The 24,776-nt window shown below is 51.1% G+C and overlaps 2 protein-coding genes across 3 annotated transcripts in view; one reads left to right on the top strand and one right to left on the bottom strand.

The window, feature by feature from the left end:
- tkfc (triokinase/FMN cyclase) overlaps positions 1-24,776 on the bottom strand; it is a 73,047-nt gene that overhangs the window by 27,491 nt on the left and 20,780 nt on the right. For both annotated transcript variants that reach the window (XM_086021060.1, XM_086021051.1), the window contains exon 5: positions 9,796-9,890. The gene's annotated coding sequence lies outside the window, so the exon portion shown is untranslated. The remainder of the gene's footprint in view (positions 1-9,795; positions 9,891-24,776) is intronic.
- On the top strand, positions 646-15,459 carry cyp26b1 (cytochrome P450, family 26, subfamily b, polypeptide 1). The gene is made up of 7 exons (XM_086021070.1): positions 646-1,013; positions 7,013-7,237; positions 11,120-11,238; positions 11,309-11,465; positions 11,556-11,711; positions 12,151-12,435; positions 13,240-15,459. Exons 1-7 carry the CDS (start codon positions 810-812, stop codon positions 13,630-13,632), a joined length of 1,539 nt encoding a protein of 512 aa, XP_085877196.1. The 5' UTR covers positions 646-809; the 3' UTR covers positions 13,633-15,459.

Raw genomic sequence — 24,776 nt, 5'->3', positions numbered from 1 at the left:
TCTTCGGAGCTATTAATTACACTCGATCTGATTTTCCTGCTCCATTCCAAAGCGTTGGCGCGCTGCCGTCAGCTTGGCAGCCAGCAGGCGGCGACATTGCGCTTCCGTCTCAACAACAAGCAGGAGCGGAGCGAGACATGCGCGTGACACAAAAACACACACACGCACACACTAGGCCGATGCGCGAACAGCCCGTGCGTGCGCGCACCTACGGCGCGGCCCTTGTTCCTTGGCACAAGATCGATTCCGGTCAACGTGACGTCAACGTTGTGTCAGCCGGGCGCGCGCTCCTCCGACGCGACGAGGCCGCCAAAAGCCGCTCGATGCAATTCAAACATCGCCACTTGACGCGGATGCACGCCTCGAGAGCAACTTTTGCAAAGTTGACGCGAGTTTGGCGCACTTCCGGCGGGCGCGCAGGTGACCAGTTCAACAGTTGACACGGCGGGCGCGCTCCTCCTCCTCCACCTCCTCCTCCTCCTCCTCCTCCTTCCTCCCGAGAGGGGTGTGTGGGTGAGGTGGGGGTCCTCCAGGAGCCGAAGGAGGTGGAGCAGAGGGGCGGGGAGGGGGGAGACCTTGGCCGCTGCCTGCGCGCTATATAAACACTCATTTGACTGACGCACACACGCACAGTGCGCCCACACGCGCGCGCCCACAGAAGCAGCAGCCGAAGCATCCTCCTCCTCCTCCTCCTCCTCCTCCCTTCTCCTCCTCCTCCTCATCTTCGCCTTCATGCGAGCGGCATGAGGTGGTCCGGCTGCTAGGAGCTCGTTTCCCCCCCACCCCCACCCCCACCCGCGGCCCCCAGCATGCTCTTCGACACCTTCGACCTGCTGTCGGCTCTGGCCACGCTGGCGGCGTGCGCGCTGTGCGTGGCGCTGCTGCTCGCCGTGTCACAGCAGCTGTGGCAGCTGCGCTGGACCGCCACGCGGGACAAGAAGTGCAAGCTGCCCATGCCCAAGGGCTCCATGGGCTTCCCCTTCATCGGCGAGACGTGCCACTGGCTCCTGCAGGTAAGCTGCGTGCTCGCTTTGCGTCTGCTTTCGTTTTTGGTTTGTTTGTTTTGACTTGGCGGACTTTTGGAGCGCGCGCTTTGATTGGCAGGCCGCGGGAGGCGGAAGATGCTCATTTTTTTTCGTTTCGCCCTCAGAAGTTGAAAGTGATAGAAATGCAAAGGCGGCCACTCCGCGGGGCCCCCCCGAAACGCACGAGGATTTGACTTTTTGTTGTTGATCAGATTCAACGTGAACAAGGTGGAAGGGGAGACCCCAAATTGAAATTGCTCCATCAAGGGTTGTGCAATGACCTCATCGTGTTCTTGCGCCGCATTTCGTTCGTATTTAAACACCGACGGTTAAAGGTTTTGGAAGACGCGCGTCGTTTCTGTCCCGTTTATCCAAGATAAGGTTTAAGTCAGGACCCTTTGTCTAAAATGTACATTCGTTTTCCGTTTTGAGTACTTTTCTTTGATCGAATTGGCCTCTGGCAATAACGCACGCATCATTCATTGGACTTCAACTGCTTTACGTTGATTAGGAAAAGAAATGAGAAAATGAGGGTGAAACTCTTGACTAAAATTAAACTCTTGAATAAAAGTCATACGTCAAGGAAAAAATAACAACCAAATACTGAATTGATGTAAATGCAGCATTTGTTGACAACAAATGATTGGAAAACTGCTCAAGTGAAGAAAAAAGTCCAAATGAAAAATCCATTTTGTAAAGAAACATTTGCTTTAGTGGGCCACAATTCGAACATGTGACCCGAGAGACATCTTAAACAACAAAGTGAAATTAAAGTGGAAGCTAGCGAAATTTGAGACAACCAAATACTCAAGCAGACGGCAATTTATGCAAACGAGCAATTTGGTTAGAAGAAGAAAAAAAAGAAGCTTGATCCAATATTTGTAAATGTGCTACAGATTTTCTGTCCAAATGAAATAAATAAAGAAATCCATTTTGCAAGCCTCACCCTCCGCAACAATAGAAGTACAAATGGGGGGGGGGGTTCTGGATTCATTGTCTTTTTTGTGCCAATGCACAAACAATGTGAATAGGGTGGCAAACTAAAGGCTCGAGGGGCCAGATCCGGACTGTTTTATATGCCCCCCCCCCAAAAAAAAAGCAATGTAAGTGATTATACTTCAAGTTTATTGCCAAGTGAATTTGTTTTTTTTTTGCACTGAAATTGCAATTTTTCTCCACTTAACGTGGTTGACAAGAATTTCTCTTCACCAAATCCCTGAAACATGAATTGGACAAAAGATGCACACGATCTTTGCTCACCATCATTTTCCACGACTCCCGCGATAAAAATATGGACAAATATGATGAGGTGATGACACAATTTGGCACTCGTGCCCCCCCCCCCCCAAAAAAAAACTTTCAACAAATGAATGCTTTTTTACATTTGAATCTGCAAGCGCGTCAACAAAGCGGCCGCCCTCGTATCGGGCGAGGAAAAAAAAACGTTGGCGACTTTTGCCGACAATTCCAGCGCAAGACCGACTGAAAGCGACCCGGAGATGTTTGAAACGGAACACAACTCGCCGGCGTCGTGCGTTTGTGTCTTGGCCGTGGAAGGTTCCATGACTGCGCGGCATCGCATAGTTGCGCTTACGCGCGCACACAGCAGGCTTTTTTTTTCAGCAGCTCGGATTCAGTTTGGGACTTGACGTGTGTGTGCGTGTGTGTGTGTGTCTTTAGCAGTTGGTGGCAAGTACACTTGAGTGTTTTTCCTTTGACTCAACTCCATTCGAAACAACAAATAGCTGTACATGCGAGTTGTTACTGTGTCAAAATCGGTTTGCTAGTTTGTTGAACCTGCGCGGACAACGTAGCGTCCAAAACAGAGACCTTGATCGTAAAAAGTCAAACTTTTCTACAAGTCCCTGTTAATGAAAATAAATATCTTGCAAATTTCACACGCCACAGGCAAGAGTGCTGTGTCAAAAATATGTTCAAAAAGTCAGTAAAGTGAGCCTTCAAAATGATTTAAAAAAAAAAAAAAAAAAATCAAGCAGTTTCTCTGCTCTCAAACGGCCCACTCAAAACGGTCAACTGTCAATCAAATGCCGGGACTGTGACCTGGAAAAATGTGACTTTGTCGTGCATCTTTCTGATGCCTCGCTATGGCTCGGATGTCGGAGTAAAAAAACAAAGAAACAAAGAAACAAAACAAAACAAAAACATGCTCCCACCGGATGAAGCACAATGAGGCGCTCTAAAGTGGCCGTGGCAGCCCGGTTGGACTAAACCTTTTTTTTTTGCTTCACTCGTCCGCATTCTCGCCATGTCATACGTGCGCTCACAGCTGACAACGAGGCGCGCTAAAGTAGCCACGAAAAAGCAAAGGCTCTGTCCACACGCTGGCTGCTAAGTCGGACTTGTTTCGAAATGTTTTTTTTCACCGCATTATGTGCACGCACTTGTGTCTGATAAATCGCTCTAAAGTAGCTGCACCGAGGGACTATCTGAAGGTATGTTGCGCCTAAAAAAAAAAAACAAAAAAAACAACGGAAATGGTGCAAAATAGTTGGCTGTCCACCATGAAGTCCTTGATAGTTGTCAGTCTTTGCCCGTTTTCGTCAATTTACTTCCAAATGAATTTGGACACACACATCTCAAAATGAAAGAAGCTGAATGAATACTTTTGCAGCTCTGCTCTCTCGCCTCCATCCTTTCGGCGTTTGTGCAGACTGTGCGCGTGTGTGCGTCGGGGGTATTACGGGGGTCCCGGGGTGAGCGCTTAGAGCGTTTTCAACAAGCATAATCTCCTTTTCTAAAATGTCCTCAGGTCAGGGGCCAAGGCTCTGGCTCCCTCTCTCTCTCCCCTCGCTCGCCCTCGCCGCATTCTACTCGTGTTCTGGCTGAACTACCCGAAGCCCTTCTTGGCTAATCCGCCCTCCTCCTCCTCCTCCTCCTCCTCCTCCTCCTCGTCCGCCGCACTCTCGCTCTCCCTCGTTCCGCCTTCCTCCTTTTCTTTTCCTGCCTCCTCGCCTTCCTTCCTTCCTTCCTCTTCTCTTGCTGATGCGACGGCGTGACCGCAAGGCGACGCGGGTCATTGTCGAGTCGAGGCACTATGGCGGCGTTCGCGCGCGCGCGCACGCACGCACGCACGCACGCTCGCACTTTCCCTGGCATCTCTGGCAGCGTCTGAACGATTGACAGCTGAAAAGAGGGAAGGAATTCCCTCGCAGCCTTTGTCCTCCCCGCTGCTGCGCCTCCTCCTTTTTTTTAAACTTTGGTTTCGCCCACTTTGGCTTCGGACATCAATCGGGGCGAGCGGCGGGTTCGAAACGCCGGACTACCCTCACCTGCTCGGCCATTGCGGACAGAACAAAGCGGCTCGGCTGAAGTTCAGCGTCAACTTCAACGGAAAACAAACAGAATGACAAGTTTTGTATCAGTTAGCTTTATGCCAACACACGGTCGCCGGGCTAACAATATTCACAGGCATATATTCTTTATCCCCTGCCAAAATAGCTAATGCAGTCAACCCCCGCTGTATCGTGGTTCAGCTTTAGCTGTCGCCGTATTTTTTTTTTCGTTTGTTTGTTGAGTTGAGAGCGTTTTTGGGAGCCGACTTGTTGCTTTTTTGGCCTTTTCTTTGAAATCTACTCGGCATATTTGCGAAAGGCGAGGATCTTTTTTTACTTTTGTGTGCTTCTCCGTTGATTTCAATCAAGTGTGACATGAGCTTCTTTCTCGACGGGACGCTTTTGGACAGCAAGATGCGTCCGGTGTGTTTTGTCGCCAACTTGCTCCCACTGGTGGTTTCTCCTCGCTTCCTTCACGGCTTCAGTGCCCAACCTTCCTTCCCATAACACGAACCTCCGCTGTCTCCCTGCTAAGCATCGCCGTGAGATGTCGCGCGCGCGCGCGCGCACACACACACATGCACGCGGATCTAAGTCAACATAATTAGCTGTGTTTTTTTGTCATGGCCTAATAAAAGAGTCATTTGTTGGACATTTCCACGGCGCTACAAAGGGGACATTTATAAGGGCCGGCGCAGGTTCGCCGGCGGGCCAAGGCCAACAGAACACGCGAGTATTTTTAGCGCCACTCGGACGCTTGGGCGTGTGCGCACGGCCGGGGGACGCGGGCGCTTTTCTGCCATGTTCTCCTTCCCCGCGGCTGCAAGCGCCAGAAGTCGCTCATTCGTTTGCCCTTTGGTGCCCGTTATGCCATTTGGATTTCCGTGTGCGTGTCACTTTGCTTGAGTGTGTGTGTGTGTGTGTGTGTGACAAATCTTGTATGTGCTTTTGTTCTCTTGCGAGAGCAGAGTGGCGTCATTACATCACAACTTTTCCATGCTTGCTGTGGTGTGTGTATTGCCAAATTTGGGACGGGAGGGGGGGGTGTTTGGGGGGGTGTCGACTTGTCACCTTTTCAGCTAAATATCATCCACACCACACCCCCGCCCACACACACACACACACACACACACACACACACACATGCACAAAGTGTAGTATTTGTCAGAAGCGAGACATGAAAACATTTTTCTGCTGCCAAAATGTGTGCGGAGAGGTAAAAATGGAGGAAAAAGAAATGGAAAATCATATAGTGATGTATTACGCATACACACACACATGCACGCGCATCAATCTGATGGTGTATCTTGGGAGTGAAAGGGAGCCTTGTCTGCCTGCTCAAGGAACTCCCCTTCCATTGCGCATGTGTGTGTGCGTGCGTGTGTCCACTGCCTGTGTGCATGTGGGTGTGGGTGCGTGCGCACGTAGGCACGCATGCCAAGCAGACATACTAAACCACTCTACATCCATGTGGCAGCAAAATGTAGCTTGGAAAACAACTCGTGCACGTACGCACACACATGCGCTCGCGCGCGCGCGCACACACCCTGAGGGCTCCAGAGGCCAGGCAGCAACCCGGTGCGTGTGTGCGTGCGCATGTGCGTGTAGTAAAAAAGAGGAAGTGTCCGGGAGCTGCGAAAAGAGCTCGGATGAGTAGTTTGAAGACGAAATGCCGCGCCGAGGGCTCCTGTCCACAAAAAGGAAATTTGCGAGATGCCGTTGTTGCAGCACTGGCGGTCCGGTCGGGGAGGCTAGCGGGGTGGGGGGGGGTCACGTTTACAAGCGCCAGCGGCCAAGACAAAAACGTCGACACCTCGTGAAGGCGCACACATCTGAGGCGGGTTAGCGCAATTGCAAAATGCTAATTAGCGCCATCTGGGCTCAATCGGTGGCAGGCGACACCAAAGTGGGCGTGTTGCTCACCAGAAAAAGGTTAGGGACGCCCCCCTCCCCTCCTTGGATTACTAGCTTCATGCTAACACACAACGCGAAATGCCACTGACGGGCTAGTGAAATGGTCATCGATGGGGCGCAATTCTAAAGCTGACAACAAAATTCTGATTTGAACCCGAGCGTGAGCGACACACGCAAAGCCGGCACGCAACAATACTCGCGGGCTTGCACTTATATAAACTATATCCGGAGCTTAGTTGCAACAGTCTCGTCGTATGTCTGCATGAGTTGTACTGCCCCCTGGTGGCCAAGGCGCGCACGCCACAAGGAGCAGGACATTGCCCGTTGAACGATCATGATGCACAACGACAACAGAAGATGCAGAAATCGGGAAAGAAGACAAATGTTACACACACACACCTCACAGAAGTTGCTGTGTGTGCGTGTGTGTAACTCTCGCACATATCTCTTCCCCCAAGAGGCCTCCAGGGTCAAACCAGTTAGTGTTGTCACAGTGCGGCCTCGCCATGTTTGTTGACTTTGCAGGTTTTTCTTTTCTGAATTTACTGCTCGCATGTGTGTCACCACCACGCGCGCGTGCGCATGTGAATAACGTACTTGTGTGTAACACGCTGCGCTGCTTCAGGCGCGCACACGCGGCCCATTTCCAAGGCCAGAGTCCGAAATGTCTTTTTCCGACCGAGAAACGCCGTCCGTTGCGGCTGACGTGGCGGCGTGACCCGCTTGACCCGGATGTTTTTGTCTCCCGCCGCCCCCCGCCCCCCCCCCCCCCCCGCGCAGGGTTCGAGTTTCCACGCGTCGCGGAGGCAAAAGTACGGCAACGTGTTCAAGACGCACCTGCTGGGCCGCCCGCTGATCCGCGTGACGGGCGCCGAGAACGTGCGCAAGGTGCTGATGGGCGAGCACACGCTGGTGACGGTGGACTGGCCGCAGAGCACGGCCGCCCTGCTGGGGCCCAACTCGCTGGCCAACAGCATCGGCGACATCCACCGCAAGAGGAGGAAGGTCAGTACGCGTGCCGCGCCCCGCCGCCCACAGTGCTGCTCAACATCTCATTGCAATCGGAGATGCTTTGCGGATGCAACGCTCTGAAAATATTTGGGTTAAAAATAACACAATTTTGGGTCAACAATGGACCGATCCACAACTTGGGTCAATTTGACCCAAGTTTCTTGGTTGCTTTTGCAGAAAACAACCCCAGAAAGTGGCTGTTTTGTACAAAACAATGCAAGAAAGTGTGGCTCCATTTTTGACCCAAAATGGTGTTATTTTTAACCCAACTGTTTTTTTTAGAGTGAAATGTCTGGCTCGTTGTGTTCTCACACATCAGGTTTTGGAGAGAAATGTGAAAATGATTCCACCTCAAGCCTTCATTCCTCAATAGTACTAAATCGTCAATGTCCAATTTGGTCATTTTAAACTCATTCACTTATCCTAATTTTAAAAAATTAAAAAAAAAAAAATCGAAACAAATTCCTGGGATTGAACGGCTGGACTGTGAAAAGACAAGTCGATTTGTCAATGGCAGTGAATGAGTTAAAAATGTTCACGTTAATGGGATGCCTGTAATGCGGAAACCCCATTGAAATAAAAATTTTAAAAATGAAAAATAAAAAGCACATAAGTGTTTTTCACAGGACAGCGATGAAATGTCAGATGATATGATATTGTCGCTGTCCTATGAAAAACACGCGTTTTTTAAAAATGTTCATGCTGCTGGAGTTTCCACGTTGCAGGCCTCCCATTAACGCGAAAATGTACAGGGATGACAAAATTAGAGGTGTGTTTTTCACAGGACAGCGGCGACATGTTATTATGCTGATTATTCTTAAACGCTGATGTGCTCGGAAAAAAAAAAACAAAGGCTGATTCCGAATCAGTGCAACAAATTCATCTGGAGAAGTTGAGTTGCACCTCGGATAAAAAAAAATGTGTTGCAAATGAGTTGCGCAGCGTAATTGAAGTCTGATCACGTGACTCGGCGCATCCGCCGCTCACGGCAAATAAGCGGGCGGCATATGTGCAACGTGGCGCTCTGGCAGCTCCCCATTTTGGGCTGCTGGGCGAGCCGCCACTCAGCTTGTGACTCTGCCGCCCTTCGTTCCTCCCTGACGCCGCCTATTATCTCTCTTTCCGCCATCTTTTGCTCGCCAGGACCATTTCAGGTAATCAGCCACTTAGTGCCATTATCCCCTCGTCCCCGGGGCAAATCGCTACCTTGCTTCACATGCACGCACGCACGCACATTAAGGCGCAATCCGGCGCATTTCCTGTAAATCAGCCTCGCGCCTTCTCCCGCCGGGAGGTGGGCGGGGTCAGCCGCTGTGGCGGCACAACGGAGACGGCGAGGCCCCGAGAGCTCGGCCGGGTCCAATCTGGGTTCTGATCAATGTGTGACCTCATTTTTGCAAGTAGGGTTTCAAACCAGGGTAAGGCTTGCGATTTGGGCTTCTAATCTGGGCTCTGGCCTCCCTGGAGACCTCGGCCACTAACCTTCTGTAATGACCCCTGATTAGGAAGGCACAAAGAGGGGCTTTCTGCGGCCCCGGCCCCCACACCCCCGCCCCCCCCCGACACACGCAGCGACCCGAACACGCTCTCGGTGAAACGCGGCAGACGAGAGAGGGGAAAGGTGGTGGTGGACGTGCGGAGGCTTTCCCTCAGTCAGGAGCGGAGCATGAAATCAGGATGTTGGGAGCAGCTCAGAGCGAGAGAGAGAGAGAGAGAGAGAGAGAGAGAGAGAGAGAGAAAGAGAGAGAGAGAGAGAGAGAGAGAGAGAGAGAGAGAGAGAGGCAGGCTGCTGCACCTGCAGGCCTGGAGCCAGTAGAGGGGGCTGCCACTTGAGACGCAAAGTCGTCCGCTCACGCCTGAGCGTGGCGGCAGTCACCAGAGCACCAAAAACACGTCCAATAGACAAAGGAAGCGGACAAAATACAATACTTGAGAATGTGATTCCTCCCCTGGAGCTGCTCTAGGTCATGACATTTTTTTTTTTTTTTTTAACTAATACACATGTGAGTACCGTCAAAATGTCTTCAGCCAACCTGCATGCGTGTGCTGCTGATTTGAATCCGTGGAAAGCACTCTGCACGAAACAAATAAAGTTCGATTGATGGAATGACTGATGGAATTTAGTCGAGGACAAACTAGAAGCAGGGGAGTCGGTCGAGATGGAAATAGAAAGAAAGGATGATGGAAGTTTAGGTGAAGGCGGGAGCGAGGGAAAAGAAGGCCGGCGAGAAGAATAAAGGAGTCTTTACATGTTTGAGGAACCAGCAGCTCACAGCACTTAAAGCACATAATTGAAGACATATGGACGTTATTAGGACCACTGTGTCTGTGTGTCGCTCACTACACCGCATTGTGTGTGTGTGTGCGTGCGCGTGCGTGTGTGTGTGTGTGCGCCGCAGGCTACGCAAAGACAGTCACGTTTTTGTGGTGCTGCTGAACAATTGACCCCCCACCCCCCCACACCCGGACCACACTCCCCTCCCGGGCCAAGTTTGGAACGTCCCAAAAGGTTGGGACGCTTCAAAGAAAACATTTGTGTGTTTGTTCCGAACCTGGCTTAGTTGCGGCCATCTCGTCCGGACCGTCGGGCCAACCAAGCTCGCCGACGTGCCGCTCGTTGCACAATCACGTTGTGGTGGCGTGTTGCCTGGAAAAGTCCAATAAGGAGAAACTGTAAAAAACGCTTAGCATGTGGATAATGCTAACCGTGTTGGTTGAAATTCCTCCATACTGTATGTCAAAATCAGACATATCAAAACAAAGACACTTCAAACCATAAATGAATAACATAAACAGTAAACACAATAAAACACTAAAACGAGGCCGGGTGTCATGCTGCGTCGAAAGCCAAAGAATTATGAAAAATGTGTTTTAAGACGAGTTTGGACAGAGAGGGGGCTTGCCGAATGTTTCATGGAAGGTCATTCCAAATTGAGGGACGGGCAACAGAAAAAGCTCCAAGCCCTCTGAGGCTCGGCTTAGTCCTCGGCACCTCCGGTAGCGTCTGCTCCGCTGACCTGAGGCAGCGGGCGGATACGTGGAGGTGGAGGAGCTCAAACGGCTAAGGTGGGGCGAGGCCATTTCACGATTTCAAAACAAATACAAGAATCTTGAATGAAAAAAGAATGAATTGTAAACTACACAGGGAGGCCAGAATTGGGGCTGTGCTCCCTCCTACAAGCTCCAGTTAAGAAGCCAGCAGCAGCATTTTGGACCAACTGGACACATTTGAAGGAGGGCTGGCTGACTCCAAAACGAAGTGCATTACAGCAATCCGGCCGAGATGTCACAAAGGCATTACAGGATTACTGTTTCAAAGTGCTGTTGTGAAAAGAGAGCTTTTACTTCGGCCAGCTGCCTACGACACACAAAAAAAAGATGGATTTAACAACTTTGATTTTATTGATTCAAAAGAAAATCACTTAAAGACAGATGGTCATCCATTAAACAGGAACTATCCCCACAACCACAAACATACTGAAGAGTCGAAATCGTCATTTGTCATGAGGTCATAAATGTGAGACTTCATCTTCGTAACAATGTACTGAAACAAATCCACGATTGTCCACATCAGGCGGCAGCATTTTTGTGCGTCAAATAACAAAGTTGTAAATCATCTCGGCGGATAAACAACATAGCAGTCGTGCTGCCCCGAGGGAGACAAAAGCGCTTGCTCTCGTTGGCGGGGCGGCCGTGGATACGCGGTTAAGATGGCCGCCGTCAGCCAGTAGAAGAATGCGAGGGCAACGGGACCATCCGCCCACAACGTCGCCCGATTCACGGCGGCGGTGTCCTTGAGCGGGACACGGATGGCCCACCCAACTGCTCCCCCGCTAACGCTGAAGCGTCTTCATTCATCCGTGCGTGTGCGTGCAGGTGTTTGCCAAAGTGTTCAGCCACGAGGCCCTGGAGTCGTACCTCCCCAAAATCCAGCAGGTGATCCAGGAGAGCCTGCGAGTGTGGAGCTCCAACCCTGAGCCCATCAACGTCTACAGGTAAGCCCCGCCCACCCAGCACTCCGGTGCGCCTTTATCCCGAGTTGGCAACGCTTACGCCTTTCCTCAGGGAGAGCCAGAGGTTGTCCTTCACCATGGCGGTGAGAGTGCTGCTGGGATTCCGCGTCTCCGAGGAGGAGATGAGGCACTTGTTCGCCACCTTCCAGGACTTTGTCAACAACCTCTTCAGCCTGCCCATCGACATGCCCTTCAGTGGCTACAGGAAGGTACGCGCGCCGCCGCGCCTTGCGGCAGGAAGCCGGCAGTCTCCCCAGGGGCGGCGCCCGATTCTGACCTTTCCTTGGCCGTGTGCGCAGGGGCTGCGAGCGCGCGACAAGCTGCAGAAGAGCATCGAGAAAGCCATCAGGGAGAAGCCGCTGTGCACGCACGGCAAAGACTACAGCGACGCCCTGGACGTCCTCATGGACAGCGCCAAGGAGAACGGCGCCGAGCTCAGCATGCAGGAGCTCAAGGTTGGACCCAAAACGCCTTCGCGCGCACACAAGCGCACTTGTCGCGTCACTCATCAATCATCCGAGCGAGAGCCAGAACATGAGACGCGCGCGCGCACGCAGAGTAGCGTAGGGGCACACCCTCTGTTTACCTATTCGAGTCATTCCGAGGAATTCTGTGGAAACTCAACTCGCTCTCTCTCCATGTGGTTTCTGGGTTAAGTCCAGGGCCAAAAATAAGTCAACACTCCCCCTGGAGGGGTCTGAAAGAGGCCTCCTTGTACACACACACACGCACACAGAAAGTGAACTGGGGAGGCCCTGTGGCAGCAACGCAACACACAGCAAAGAGCCTCCGTGTTATTGACTCCACCGGCCGCTTCTTCCCGCCCGCAAAAGGTCACGTTTGCAAAGTTCCTGCGACAGAAGGCTAACACGGCATCTATGCGCATTGTTGCAGGAGTCCACCATCGAGCTGATCTTTGCCGCCTTCGCCACCACGGCCAGCGCCAGCACCTCCCTCATCATGCAGCTCCTGCGCCACCCGCCGGTCCTGGAGCGCCTCCGGGAGGAGCTGAGGGCGCGCGGCTTCCTCCAGAACGGCCGCCTGTGCCCCGAGGGCGAGCTGCGGCTGGACACCATCGTCAGCCTTAAGTACCTGGACTGCGTCATCAAGGAGGTTCTGAGGCTCTTCACGCCCGTCTCGGGGGCCTACCGGACCGCCATGCAGACCTTTGAGCTGGACGTAAGTATCAAAGCTGTCCCCAGTAATCGGGTCGCTCGGTCGCTTATCAAGTTGAACCGCTACTTGAAGTGAGCGGGGCTCTGCCGTTGTTGGAGCCGCTTACACGTCTCGTTCTCGGGTGTGATTCGGAGTAGGTAGTTTAAAAAAAGAACCAGCGCTGTGACGGGTTCGGCCCTTTAAAGCGCTTGGTTCTTGAGCGCAAGAATGACAAATGCGCAAGGGTGAGGAAAAAAATTCTGAAGATTGAGAACCAGCCGTCCCTTTTTTGGGGGCAGGGGGGCGGTGCTCTGAGGCTAAACTTTTTGGGATGTCTCTCAAAAGTGGCTGTCAATTATATCCCGCAGACAAAAATGTTTAGGATCAATTTGAATGCAAACATAGCATGGTAAGATACTACTGTTTGTTCCCGCCGTGCTACAGTACCGTCTTGTGCGACACACCTCGCAGTAGTTGTGTAGTGGTCTTTGTGTGTCTGGGAAACGTATCAGGTGAAAAATAAAATCCATGCCCGGTGGATTGAAACAAAGTTGAACAATAAAAGTTGCAAGTTCTACTTCTAGTTGTTACATGAGTCTGGCTCAAAAATATTGTTTTCTCTGGAGCAATAAGAGTTGAAGTTGACAATCTCCCGAGGCACACTGATCTCTTGTAAAGACAATCCACAAAAACTGGATTGGGCTTTTTGGTCTCTTGACATGGGAATGGCGACTTTCTGATCATGCCCCATCCCTAGACGTACAGTAAGTCTGCCGTTGTTTTCTTCATGCGTTTGAACGTTTTTTGTTGCTGTCTTTGGGCCTGCAGGGGGTGCAGATTCCAAAGGGCTGGAGCGTGATGTACAGCATCCGGGACACCCACGACACGTCGTCCGTCTTCAAGGACGTGGATGCTTTCGACCCGGAGCGTTTCAGCCAGGAGCGCGGCGAAGACAAGGAGGGGCGCTTCCACTACCTGCCCTTCGGCGGCGGCGTGCGCTCCTGCCTGGGCAAGCAGCTGGCCACGCTCTTCTTGCGCATCCTGGCCATCGAGCTAGCTAGCAGCAGCCGCTTCGAGCTGGCCACGCGACACTTCCCCCGCGTGGTCACCGTGCCCGTGGTCCACCCGGTGGACGGGCTCAAAGTCAAATTCTACGGCCTGGACTCCAACCAGAACGAGATCATGGCCAAGTCGGAGGAGCTGCTGGGAGCCACCGTGTGAAAGCGGTGACTGGCGGAGGGAGGCAAAAGAAGGACGCAGACTAAAAGGAACATTTTCACCTCCTGTTGCGTCGGAAAAGGAAGAAGCTGCCATAAGGATTCTGCTCTCATCTCAACAAAAAGTGATGGAATATCATTGGAACACGTCTTGGGGTGGGGGAGGGGGGCGGTTGTTGATAGGCAAGATGGATCAAACAGGGTACCGGAAGACAGGAAGCAAAGGCTTTGGGAAATTGGCTTCATGCAAATTGGCCAATCGTTGTAGCGAGGTCAACAAAGAGCCAGTAATCCGGAGGCAGTGTCTTTTCGTTCTTTCTTTCTTTTCCCAATCAAATCAAAAGTCAAATGTGAGCTTGGCTCTTTGAGCAGTTTGGTCTGTAGATGGTTTGCTAGGACTACTTTCCCGCCAAAAGTAAAGTGTAAAGTTCAACCGCATTCCCAATGGCTGAAAATCGCCTTTGGATGAGGTTTGTTTGAGTTTAGAGAAGATTCTCAAACGGTTCGCTTTTGTTGTTGGAAAGATCGCACTTGACCATCGGCGAAACGGCCCGGCAGGCTCACTTCCGACATTCGTCCATTGGGAAGGTGCTGGAGAGGGAAGTCGCGCTAAGCAAACTCGCAGCCGCCGCTTTCATTGGCAAGTGTCACTTGCTCACAGCTAGCATCACAAACGCCAGCCGCCGACGACAAAAGGCCAACTTGACATGTAAACGCTGCTCGTCCTTGTCTCGTCGTCGTGTCACTTTTGAACAATGGCGTCGCTCCCGCATTGCTGCTCCGCGCGGGCGCGTCGACAGAAAACACCGCAGAATCATTCCATCCCAGCGTCCCCAAAAGCCCGAGTGGCGCGGAGCAATGAGCTTTTGGGGGGGGGGGGGGCGCTGCACGGACAACGCCCTACGGCGTGACCGGCGCTAACGTCTTAACACACCACTGACTTGTTGAGCAAACCAGACGACAAGTTTTCTCTTTGCTGCTTCTTTGTGGACGTGCTCTCACGGAGATGTCCAAACTTGTTTGCTCGTTTTTGTCCAACTCGCTTTGTCTTCTCGCGAGATACGCGTCACGAGGCGCGCTAGCCAACGAGTGCAGAATTTCGACACCACCTCAACTCATAAACAGGCAAGTGAGTGTATCACTTGGAAGATCTGCATTTTGTAAAAAAGCAAAAAGAGCGTTAACATGCTACTGTCTTTCCTAATTTGTGTAATAGTCAAGCAAGCTCGCAAGCCACGGGACACATCCGCTCTGGACTAATAACCGAATATTAATGTTATTATTGTTGTTCTATTTTTGATTCTACTACAGAGTTATTTTAGTTTTGAGGCGAAATGAAAAAAGGTCTTTGGAAAATACTGGATTCCTGTCGAATGTTATGTATTTCATTTCCATTGTGTACACAGTGTTGAAATTGTTGATAGTGTTCATTGAGGACTGTAATTTGTTCTTCACACTTCTTATCGCTCTTTGCAATGAATGATGGAAAACGCAAAGCACTTGGAGGCGAGCGACGACATTTCTTCTTTCCTCAACGTCCTGTACATATTTGGATTTCTTTTCATAGGAAATATGATGTTGCTTAGCTGAATTACGAATGTCTTCTTTCTTGGTTGTTTTTGTAACCGTGACTGTTCAATGTACTCCTGCAATAAACTATGTAGTAAAAAAAAAAAAAAAAACAACAACAACAACGACGTAGTCTTGGGACTCCATTCCAGAAAAAAAACGGCTGTGATATTAGCTAATTGCAAACGAGAGCGTTTCAAGATTTGACGCAAAAAGATGTGTTCTTCGAGTCAAATGGATTTCAGACGTGAACCTGTTTGAGTGCCGACCCCCTCCGTGACATCAGCGATCCCAAAGGATTCCTCCGGTTTTAAGACTGGTTGAGGTCAAAGGTGAAGGTGAATAAAATGGCTCATTAGCGCAACATGGCTCTCATTCTCTCTCAACGCGCTCGCTCTCTCACATACTTTGGCGAGCGCCAAACACGAGGGCCAAGGTCAAGTCGGCTGCGAAATGCCGGGCGGAAGTTTTTCCATCGACTTCTTCCATCTTGACGGGAAACAGGAGAGTGAAAACACACCTACACACACACACACTTCAAAGATGTGCGCTAAGTGCTTCAAGATGACAAAAGCGCACGTCCCGACGCGTGACATCCGACACCGACTCTCAGGAAATGATCGGCGATCTCTGTTGCCGTAGCAACCAGAGCGTTGACGCTTCCGGGAAAGTGAAAGTGGATCTCCTGGTCCCCGCTGACTTTTCTTCTGGTCTCATCGTGACCTCGCAGCGCCAAGAAATCAATAAGGATGATGGACGGGGCGGTGGGGCAGAAGAAGCTCCGATTGGCAAGCGGGCTGCTTGCGGACTTGGACCGTGTTGCGCATGTTTACGCGGCGCTATGATGTCACCGCACACACTCACCGGCAGCGTCGCCGGCCCTCCGCAGGGAACAATGGCCTCTTTCTGTCTGACATTTGCCAGCATAGAAACTGGGGAGGGCTTACTTAATATTTTGCGGCTCAAGAACAACTTTCTCCAAATGTTTCTGACAGCTGGAAGCTTCTTGCACAAGTCAGCTGACAGTCTTTCCCACTCCTTCTTGCAGGACTTTTTTCCTGGCCGAGTTTTCTTTTTCCAATCATTTTCTACAGGACTGAGATCAGGTCTTCAACTTGCACCCTTCTTTTGGTCATCAAAGGCCCCGGTAATGCGCAAATATCACGATTCCATCCGAACGTTTCAGGTCTAAGTCTCGGTTTAGGTCTCTGCTAGCAGCACCACAACAAAACCGATCCTCCAGCGTGTCTGAGACTTTTTCTCCAAGAAGGCTTAATTTCGCAGTTCAACGGTGGTACAGAATCATTCGGTTTCCACTGTGCTTGCTTCGGCGCAATAAAGCGAAAGACTTGACAGCCATCCGGAGGCCGGATCCAAAGTCTACAGTGGCGCTGGCCGAGGATTCCCTCTGGCGAGTCTGATGTTGTTTTAACGAGCTATCTAATTGCACGTTGGCGTCAAGAGTGAGAAGCAAATGACCAGCCAACACCCAACAAACGACGGCGTCCGTTTCAAGAAAAGAAAAGTTGTCTGTCCTCTGCGTGAATCCGTCTGGGCTCGTATCGATGGATTCTATTCCAGGACGTCGCCGCAGCTGGGGGAGGACTGCCCCCTCTGGGTCGGGGCACGGCTAATACTAGGAGTGAGTGGCAGATCAGTTGCTTTGTCGGGCTCACGCAGTAGGGCTATCATCTATACATATAGACCTTTGTCTGGAGCTTTTTTTCGTTTTGTTTTTAAAGTAATATTTACACATAGTAAACCAGGTTAAAGTAATTTGCTTCTGATAAATTATTAATTTAATATGCTGATTGGGTCAAACTAATTTAAATGGTGACTGTTACTAGTACGTAATCTATACAATACTTCTAAATTACAGTAGGCCATATATAAACTGTATTACAATATAATGACCAATAATATGTTTGCAAATTGCATTTGAAGAAATTTGAAACAAAAATGAACAAAATATTTGACTTCATATTATAGACTAAACAAGAAATTTAACTTAAGTCACAATAATAATGTTTAGCATGGTTTCTATTTTTGTGCTAGTAAAAGTAGTGTGTATTTGCATAAAATATGTTATTTAAAGTAAATCCCTCGTGCCGAATGCGGACGACGCCAAATCTAACTCTGTGTTTTCTTGCTTTGGTGTATCATAACATCATCGTAAACCAAGCGATGGTTGAATAGATTTGTTGCGTTGCCGGTGGATGCAGAGACAACTTGCGCTTTATATGTCTTTGCTCGCCGTCTTCCACGGCAAATCCAAAATGTAACCAAATAAGCGATTTCGACTTGCCTTGCTTGTTTACAAGTCGTTCCTGTGGCGGGTCTTGTGCCATTTTTAGGTCTGTTACTCTGTTAAAACGTTGAGTAAAAGCGTGTGCAGTGTGACTTGCGGGGTGCGGGCTGGCTGGCTGGCTAGCTAGCTAGCTTGGAGAGGGCGACGCGGCGGAGTACAGTAACTCGTGTGCGCATGCTTCAAAACAACTCAAAATTAGTATTAATAATCGTTTTTTTTACGCAGCAACACCAGCAACTTTCACCAGACCTGGGCACTTGATCCTTTTCTGCCGGTCCGTCCTCCGTCCGTGACCTGGGTACCCTTCCGTCTTCGTCCCTCTGTCCTTATTTATCAAAATGATCGTCCTCTGAGTCCTCGTGCTTTTAAAGCGGTTCCGTCCTAACGTCCGCCCCCCCCCCAAAAAAAAACGTCCGTACATGACGCTGCGGGAGGGATGCTAACGGCAGAGGTTTATTTAAAGCTCATTAGCTGACTAATTTACTATTCAAAGCCGCTTAGCTTATGAGCAGCCACTTCTGGATCAACGGTTTGATGAACCGCTTGCCACCACACGTTGTATTGATTCCATTCTCTCTGTCTGAGCTACCCCTCTGTTCTCGCTGTCTCTGTGTTTATGTCCTTCTCCTCCCTCTTTGTCTTTGTCTCCTTTTTCTTCGTCTCCTTCCTTTTCTCCGTCTTCCTTTTCTTCTCCTCCTCTTTGGGCAGACTGAATGTGTTTTTGTTTGATTGTTTTTTTTTAAAGATTTTTGTAGACAAACATGTGCAGTGCACAGTGTTCCCGCCGGGGCATTCCCAATGCAAGTAAGTATGTGCAGTTGGGTAACTAGTGGAACGTTTGGTCAAAGGCAAATTTTGGTCGTTTGCCCATTTCACCGAGTAGGTTGAGATGAAGTTTTGGCCGCCTCGCGACCACGTCACACGCATGAGGGACAATTAGCGGGACGGACTAAAATCCACCCCCAACCTTGCTTAGTCCGTCCCTTTTTTAAAACTTGTCGTCCCCTGTCCTCCGTCTTTTTAAAACTTGTCGTCCCCTGTCCTCCGTCCCCAAAATGGGCGTCCGTCCGGGACGGAGGGATGTACCATTCCGCACCCAAGACGGAATGCCCAGCTCTACCTACCAGTGGCCACAAGGTCCACTACTGCTCAGTGGAGTCATTTTCTTGATAAAAGAGATCCAACTACAACTTCACAGAACATGTGGCACAATTCCGATATGGCTCAATGCCACTTGTGGACAGGGAACAAAAGCAAACGGAACACAACGTGGATAAAATAAAAATCACACGTCAATGCAATCTGTGCCGGTGCCACTGCAGCGTCAGCGCTCAGATCAGAAAGGTCAAAGCCATCTTACCGTCATCGTAATGCCACAACTGGCGACACACTCAGACAAAACATTTGCTTGAAATCTAATTTATAGCAAAAAAAATAGCAAGGGACCAAGTATCGCTCCGATCATAATGTGCATTAGAGGTGGAAAGAATTCAGGCATGAAGTAAATGCCTAACGCATAATGCAAAAATATGCGGGTTGTCAAATTAGAAATGAAAGGTGTACAAAACAGGAAGCATGAAATAAATGGGAGAGGCGTCCAACATGAAAGAGGAGCAAACAAGTCCATTCGAGCGGTGTACAACATGCTGTTAAGAAGCCCTGGTCAAAGTCGACCTGCTCAGTTAACGTCAACACTTGAAATGCCGACACAAGTGGTCGCTTCAACAATCCAGCCCCGAACAAACTCCGTGCTGTGTACTGTACAAGACAAGACTTGATTGTCTGCACAACGCACGCGCGCGCACACGCGTCGCGCGCGCACACACACACATTTGCGTCGATCCTAAATTCTCAACTGGAAACGTTTCTCTTTCTGTTGCTAATTTACGCTCGCGCGGCGACCTGCTTGGCTGCTGCTCTGGGCGTCGCGCAAACTGCTGATGCGCTGAGATTTTCTGGCACGCCGCTTGTGTACCACAGCGTGGGCGCGCGTGTGCGCGGGAAATAAATGGAGGGCTACTAAATGAACGGCCCTTTCTCGGAGACATTCATCTTGCCGTGGCGCGCGCGCGAGAGAGAGAGAGAGAGAGAGGGATGGGCGAGTCCAAAATATTTATTTCGCTCATCAATCAGCGAGTGGAAAAAAGTACAAAAAGAACAGCAGGTAGAGCTGAAGGCCGCTTTTAGTGGCGCGGCTGGAATTGCTGCGCCTGTGTGTGCGTGCGCGTGCGCAGTGGCACGCCAACCGGCGTGAACATTTGGGCTGGGGTCCGCCTGCCAAGTGACGTCGTCTTCGGGCTATGCTGCGGTTGTGACACACACTCGCACACGCGCGCTTGCGGCGACGTGACACAGAAACGCTGCCGCGATCCATGTGAAACCTGAGCTACTGTTGACCTCAGACGCACACTCCAAATCTGCTTTGTCCCCGCCGTGCGAGTGTGTGTGAAGACACACTTGGCACGGTGTCGCCGGCGGTGAGTAGTCAGGGCCAGCGAGGCCTTCCTTCTCTGCCGGTCTAAACACGGTCACACGATATTGGCGGGAGTCCCGACAATCTGTTATCTTCATTTTGGAAGTCTTTCTCTCGACCGCGTGGATGCTCAACTTTTCTCTGGGGTCCAATCAAATTCCAGCCTCTACGTGTTGCCGTGGCAATCTAATCTGCCCAGGGCCTTCGCAATCCTCATTTCAAGCGTATGAGCAAAGAGACTGTTGTTTTCAGCAGCCATTTTACATTTTGTATGTTTTTCTCATGTTAAGAGACATCCATTGTCAACTCCAGTCCAGTTATCTTGGTGGAGGTTTGAAGTTTTAGAATCGCTGGAGCCCTCGTGCTCCACCTTCACCGCTTGCTGGAAGATGCCAACGCACCAAAATGCCGCCGCAGCCGCCGTACGCAAACATGACTCATTCATTCCGTTCATTCAAAACACACACACGCACGCACGCACGCGCACACACCCTGGCGAGCAACGTTGCGGTCACGTGAACCACAACTAAACGGAGCCGAGGCCCCCGTGCCGAGACTCTAACATATCGGCGGGCGGAAAGGGGGCGTGGCCTAAGTCATCGCTAATACCTTGTTTATGATGACATCGCTGCGCCGCTTTCCGAAGTTGCGATGAAAGAGAAGGAGCGACGATACTCGCGTGGAATCCCGGCAGGTCAGCCAGAGGTCGGCCGAGCGCGCCTGCCCAAATCCTCGCGAGACCTCGCTGTCCTTTCCTCACGCCGAGTCAACATTCTCACCCTAGCTTGGTTCTCTGCTCACCATGCACACCACAACCCGCACTCTCAGTGGCCTTAGCTGGATAAATAAAGGTGACGTCCATCACATCAATGCGGGGGAAGAAAGACGCAGCAAAAGGAAGGCCGGTTGCGATGGCTTGGGCTGCGCTCCAAAGCAGGATGGAAAAGCAAGTCAAAGCTGGCTGGCTCTTCTAAATGCTCTTCCCACATGAGTCACCTTCAGGGACGACGTGAAGATAAAACACACACGCAGACGCACACTCATCCACGTGGCTGGCGGTAGCGAGACGACTTGTTTTGGCAAGCGTCCGTACGGCTGCGCTCGAGTAGGGCGGCGGGCCAAGGATGCCGCATGCTTCTGGTCAGCGCCGCTATTCATAGAAGCCCGCAAATGTCCAACTCAGCACGGGCGCGTGTGTGTCTCGGCGAGGCCAGCTCATCAATCTGAACCAAACGGCCCGCAAACACATCACAGGCGGGCATTCCTCAGGGTCCCTGAATGCATCACCAGGAAGCCGTGAACGCATACAAAAAGTCATAGCTGTGGTTTTGGGATGTCCTGTGGTGGGGATCCAGTCCCTGAACTCGCGCTGACCTGCAGGCTTGAAGGACAAAGGAAAAGAAACGAGACGGCAGCGGCAGCGGGCGTGCTGGAAGACAACGTGCTACGTCAAAGCTGGCCGTCTGGCTTCTCCACCGGAGCGATTGGCGGCGGCGGCGGAAGCGCGGCACGTTTACGGCCGGAGCGGAGTTGCAAGCAGAAGAGACGAGAGACGGGAGTCAAGTTGAGGACGCACAAGAGGATTAGGCGGCTGATTTACAGCAGGCGGCTTCTGGCGAGCGCGGGAGGCCTGATTAGAGGTTTGGACGCGGGCTGTCGGGGAGGCGGGAGCAGCTTGTCACGGCCGTGTTTTGACCCGCTCACCCCAGGCGCAGCGCGCGCTGTACGGGGGGACGGACGGGCCCTTCGGAGGCAACGGCAACTCCAATATCGGCAAAATTGAAACCTCGAAAGGTGAAACGTCGTCAACAAACAAGTCGACTTGTCTCCACTCAACCTTTGCGGAGTGAAGACAAACGGTCCTGTCGATTGGACACACCGCAAAGAAGAGCCTGCCAAGTTTGAATAATTACAACTATTTAAACTGCCAAGTATATAAAATGAAGCTTCAAAAAAATAAAAAAAATAAATCAAGTCTTTCTCTCTACTCTCAGTGGGCGTGTCCTGAATGTGCCGAAGTCACGCCCCCTTCATCTGTAAATCGTCAATCAAATATCAATGCTACGACCTGAAATCTGTCTCCGGGCATTTCCACGAGGCGCTCTAAAGTGGCCACCACAGCCTCCCGTAGCTGCGATATAGCCTACCGCAAAGTCACGTCAGGGTATTCGTCCATGTCGTGACAACGAGGCGCTCTCAGGCAGACATGCCAGCCCCGCGTCCCATTTCACACATTGACATTTGACCTCGCTCTTCTGACTTCTCTCCGTGACGTACGTGCACTCAGGGCCAACAATGAGGCGCTCTGCCAGCACAGTAACTGAAGGGCAGATGTATTTTCGCATGTAGTCACAGCTAGCAAGCTAACTGCATGTCGCAGTTGCGCAGTAAAACAGTTGAGGGCACTCAAGTTCTCATAATGGGGGAGTGGCCATTCCAAAGTGCGGCATGTGTTAGCCACACCCCTCCAAACATTAGGAAAAGTGAAATGGTGAAGAAGAGTTGAACCTATTTTCATGGCCAGCGCAAGTCTAGTGCAAAGTGCGGTCGAACTGTGCGCAACATCGGTGGCGTTTACTTTCTTAGAAATGGTTACTTGCACCGTTGTGGGAGTGAACACAGCATAAGCGAGTAAGCAAGCTCGCTTACTGGAGTCTGTGCAGGGCATTTAGAGCATTTAGCGGCAACTGCAAGATCGCCACATGCGGATGACGCCAAGTTTGCCGCTTGGAGCCCCAATGGTGCGTCTGCGTGTGGGCGGGGTCTTGAAGTCAATGACTTGAAGCAGTCCATTTATTTTTTTTCCTTCCGTCCTTCTGCCCCGTTGGCTGGTGCCCAGTCTGGAAGCGAAACGTGTGTATGTCAGCCGCCACAGCGTGGAAGTGATAGAGATGCAAGGCAGTCAATGGAAAGCTGCAACGTCTTTGACCCCTTCACTTATTTTTAGACGGGCCGGCGTCCAAGGAGCGTTTATGGGCCTTCAAGCTCTCCGCTGTCATGTCGCGGGAAGACGAGCGGGGAAATGTATCCGCTCGCCGCCGCCGCCGCCGCCAAATAGTCCAAGTCGTGCAAACACAAGACACACACTCCGCCTTTGTGTTGCGGTGAAAACGAGCCGGTCAGCACTCGCTTGGATTCCCGTAACTGAAAGCTTTTCCTTTTTTCATTTCACGCTTTCTGCATTCCTCAAATAAGCGTGACTGTTAACATTCCTCTTTTTGCGCTTCCCCCGCACGTGTCCGCGAGGATCGTTGAATGGCTTGTCGACGAGCAAGTCTTCAGCGCGGGACGCATGCGGCCTCGGGTCGGCGTCCTCTTGGGCTCCCTCTAGCGAACTCACCTTGAGGAAAAAAAACAAACAAAAAAAAATCCGAAAATCTCTGCTGGGAAGGGAATTATGGCAAATTAAAGTTGACCGTCAAAGGAAAATAAAATCCCATTTTTCCTGATTTTCATTCTTTGAGGGGTAATTATGCAGCCTTCACCTCTCTCACTCTCTCTCTCGCTCGCCCTCATATTACCTGGCGAGCGGCTTTACTCAGTGAGTGTGGCCAACGTTTGAGCACAGAGCCAGTTATTGCTTTCATTCTCCATCAATGGATTCAGCATCTGTCTGCACTAAAGTCGTGGCTCGCTGGCTGCAGCGCGCACGCACGCACACGCACTCATTTCCAAAAAGTGCTTGAGCACGCCAAGATTTGACATTTTTGTCTGGAGGATTTTTGCTTGACCCGGCAATGACATGTTTGATTGAGAGATGATGCTGATGATGTGCGCACGCACGCACGCACGCACGCGCGCGCACATCCATCCATCCTCGCTATAGCAGCCGTAAACGCATCATGCAAGCCAGTCCCGAGCGACCACTGAGCTAAAGAGCGAAGCGGCTGGACTGGCTGTGTCCGTCCCGTCCGCCTTTTGTCCAAAGTCATCGCTAAAGTGTTCCTGATGCCACGAACACCTTTTTTTTTTTTTTTTTGCGGGTTTTGGACTTTTGAGGAAAGCTATCGAAGAAGAAAGCCCAGGTGGCGTTAGCGTTAGCTCCATGCCAGGCTGATCGGCGCTGCAGCCAAGCACAATAATATTGTAGGACGCTGCTGGGAGACACGCGCGCTTAGAAACACTTCCACATTACTGGAATAGTTAGGGGGAAAAAGGGGGCGGGGGGGTGGGGGGGGGGGGCTGGAGGACGCTGGTGAGAGGGTCTTCCAGAGGGCAAACTGTTTGATGATTGCTGACGGGAAAGGGAAAAGAGAGAAGTGGGCTCGTTGTTCTTGCTGTCCAGCTCGAGACTTTTTCAGAAAAGCGTCCATAAGGAGCTGGAGCGCTGACAAGCAAAATGAAGACACTCACAAGGAGCTGCCGCAGGCCACAACTCACGCCCCAACGTTCACACGCAGGCGACGCGACTAACAGACCTGACCTCGCTGACTAGGCCGCGCCCCTTAATTCTTTGAACACCGTTGATAGCAATTGCCGTCAACTGCGTGTTTTGATGGGAACGGGCGGAGACAATAAAAGTAGGAACATGCTCAAAATGTGATGGCAGCATGAAAAAGGGTTTGCGACCATTACATCTGTTTACGAACGTCTTTGCAACCTTTTGCAACCTTGAATGTACCCTGACAAAAAACAACATTGGCTAGCTATGCTCGCTAACACTAGCGAGCCTTCGACGCTCAGTGAGGCCGAGTGTGGGGCTTAGGTGCAGGGAGGAGCTTAGGTTTAGGGTGGAGCTTAAGTTTAAAACATCGCCACGCACTGTGATGTCATTTTCAGTGGGCAGCAAGTGGCAGTA

This window comes from Filicampus tigris, chromosome 2, assembly GCF_054856515.1.
Source record: "Filicampus tigris isolate MCC_2025a chromosome 2, RoL_Ftig_1.0, whole genome shotgun sequence".
Classification (NCBI taxonomy): Eukaryota; Metazoa; Chordata; class Actinopteri; order Syngnathiformes; family Syngnathidae; genus Filicampus; species Filicampus tigris.
The sequence above is the reverse complement of the archived record's forward strand: the minus strand, read 5'-3'. Positions and strand labels throughout refer to the sequence as shown.

Excerpts from the sequence above, each read along its gene's own strand:
- cyp26b1 (XM_086021070.1), top strand. The coding sequence starts at position 810 with ATGCTCTTCGACACCTTCGACCTGCTGTCGGCTCTGGCCACGCTGGCG. Across the intron at positions 1,014-7,012 it reads CGTGCCACTGGCTCCTGCAG|GGTTCGAGTTTCCACGCGTC; the intron begins GTAAGCTGCGTG and ends CCCCCCGCGCAG. Across the intron at positions 11,712-12,150 it reads TCAGCATGCAGGAGCTCAAG|GAGTCCACCATCGAGCTGAT; the intron begins GTTGGACCCAAA and ends GCATTGTTGCAG.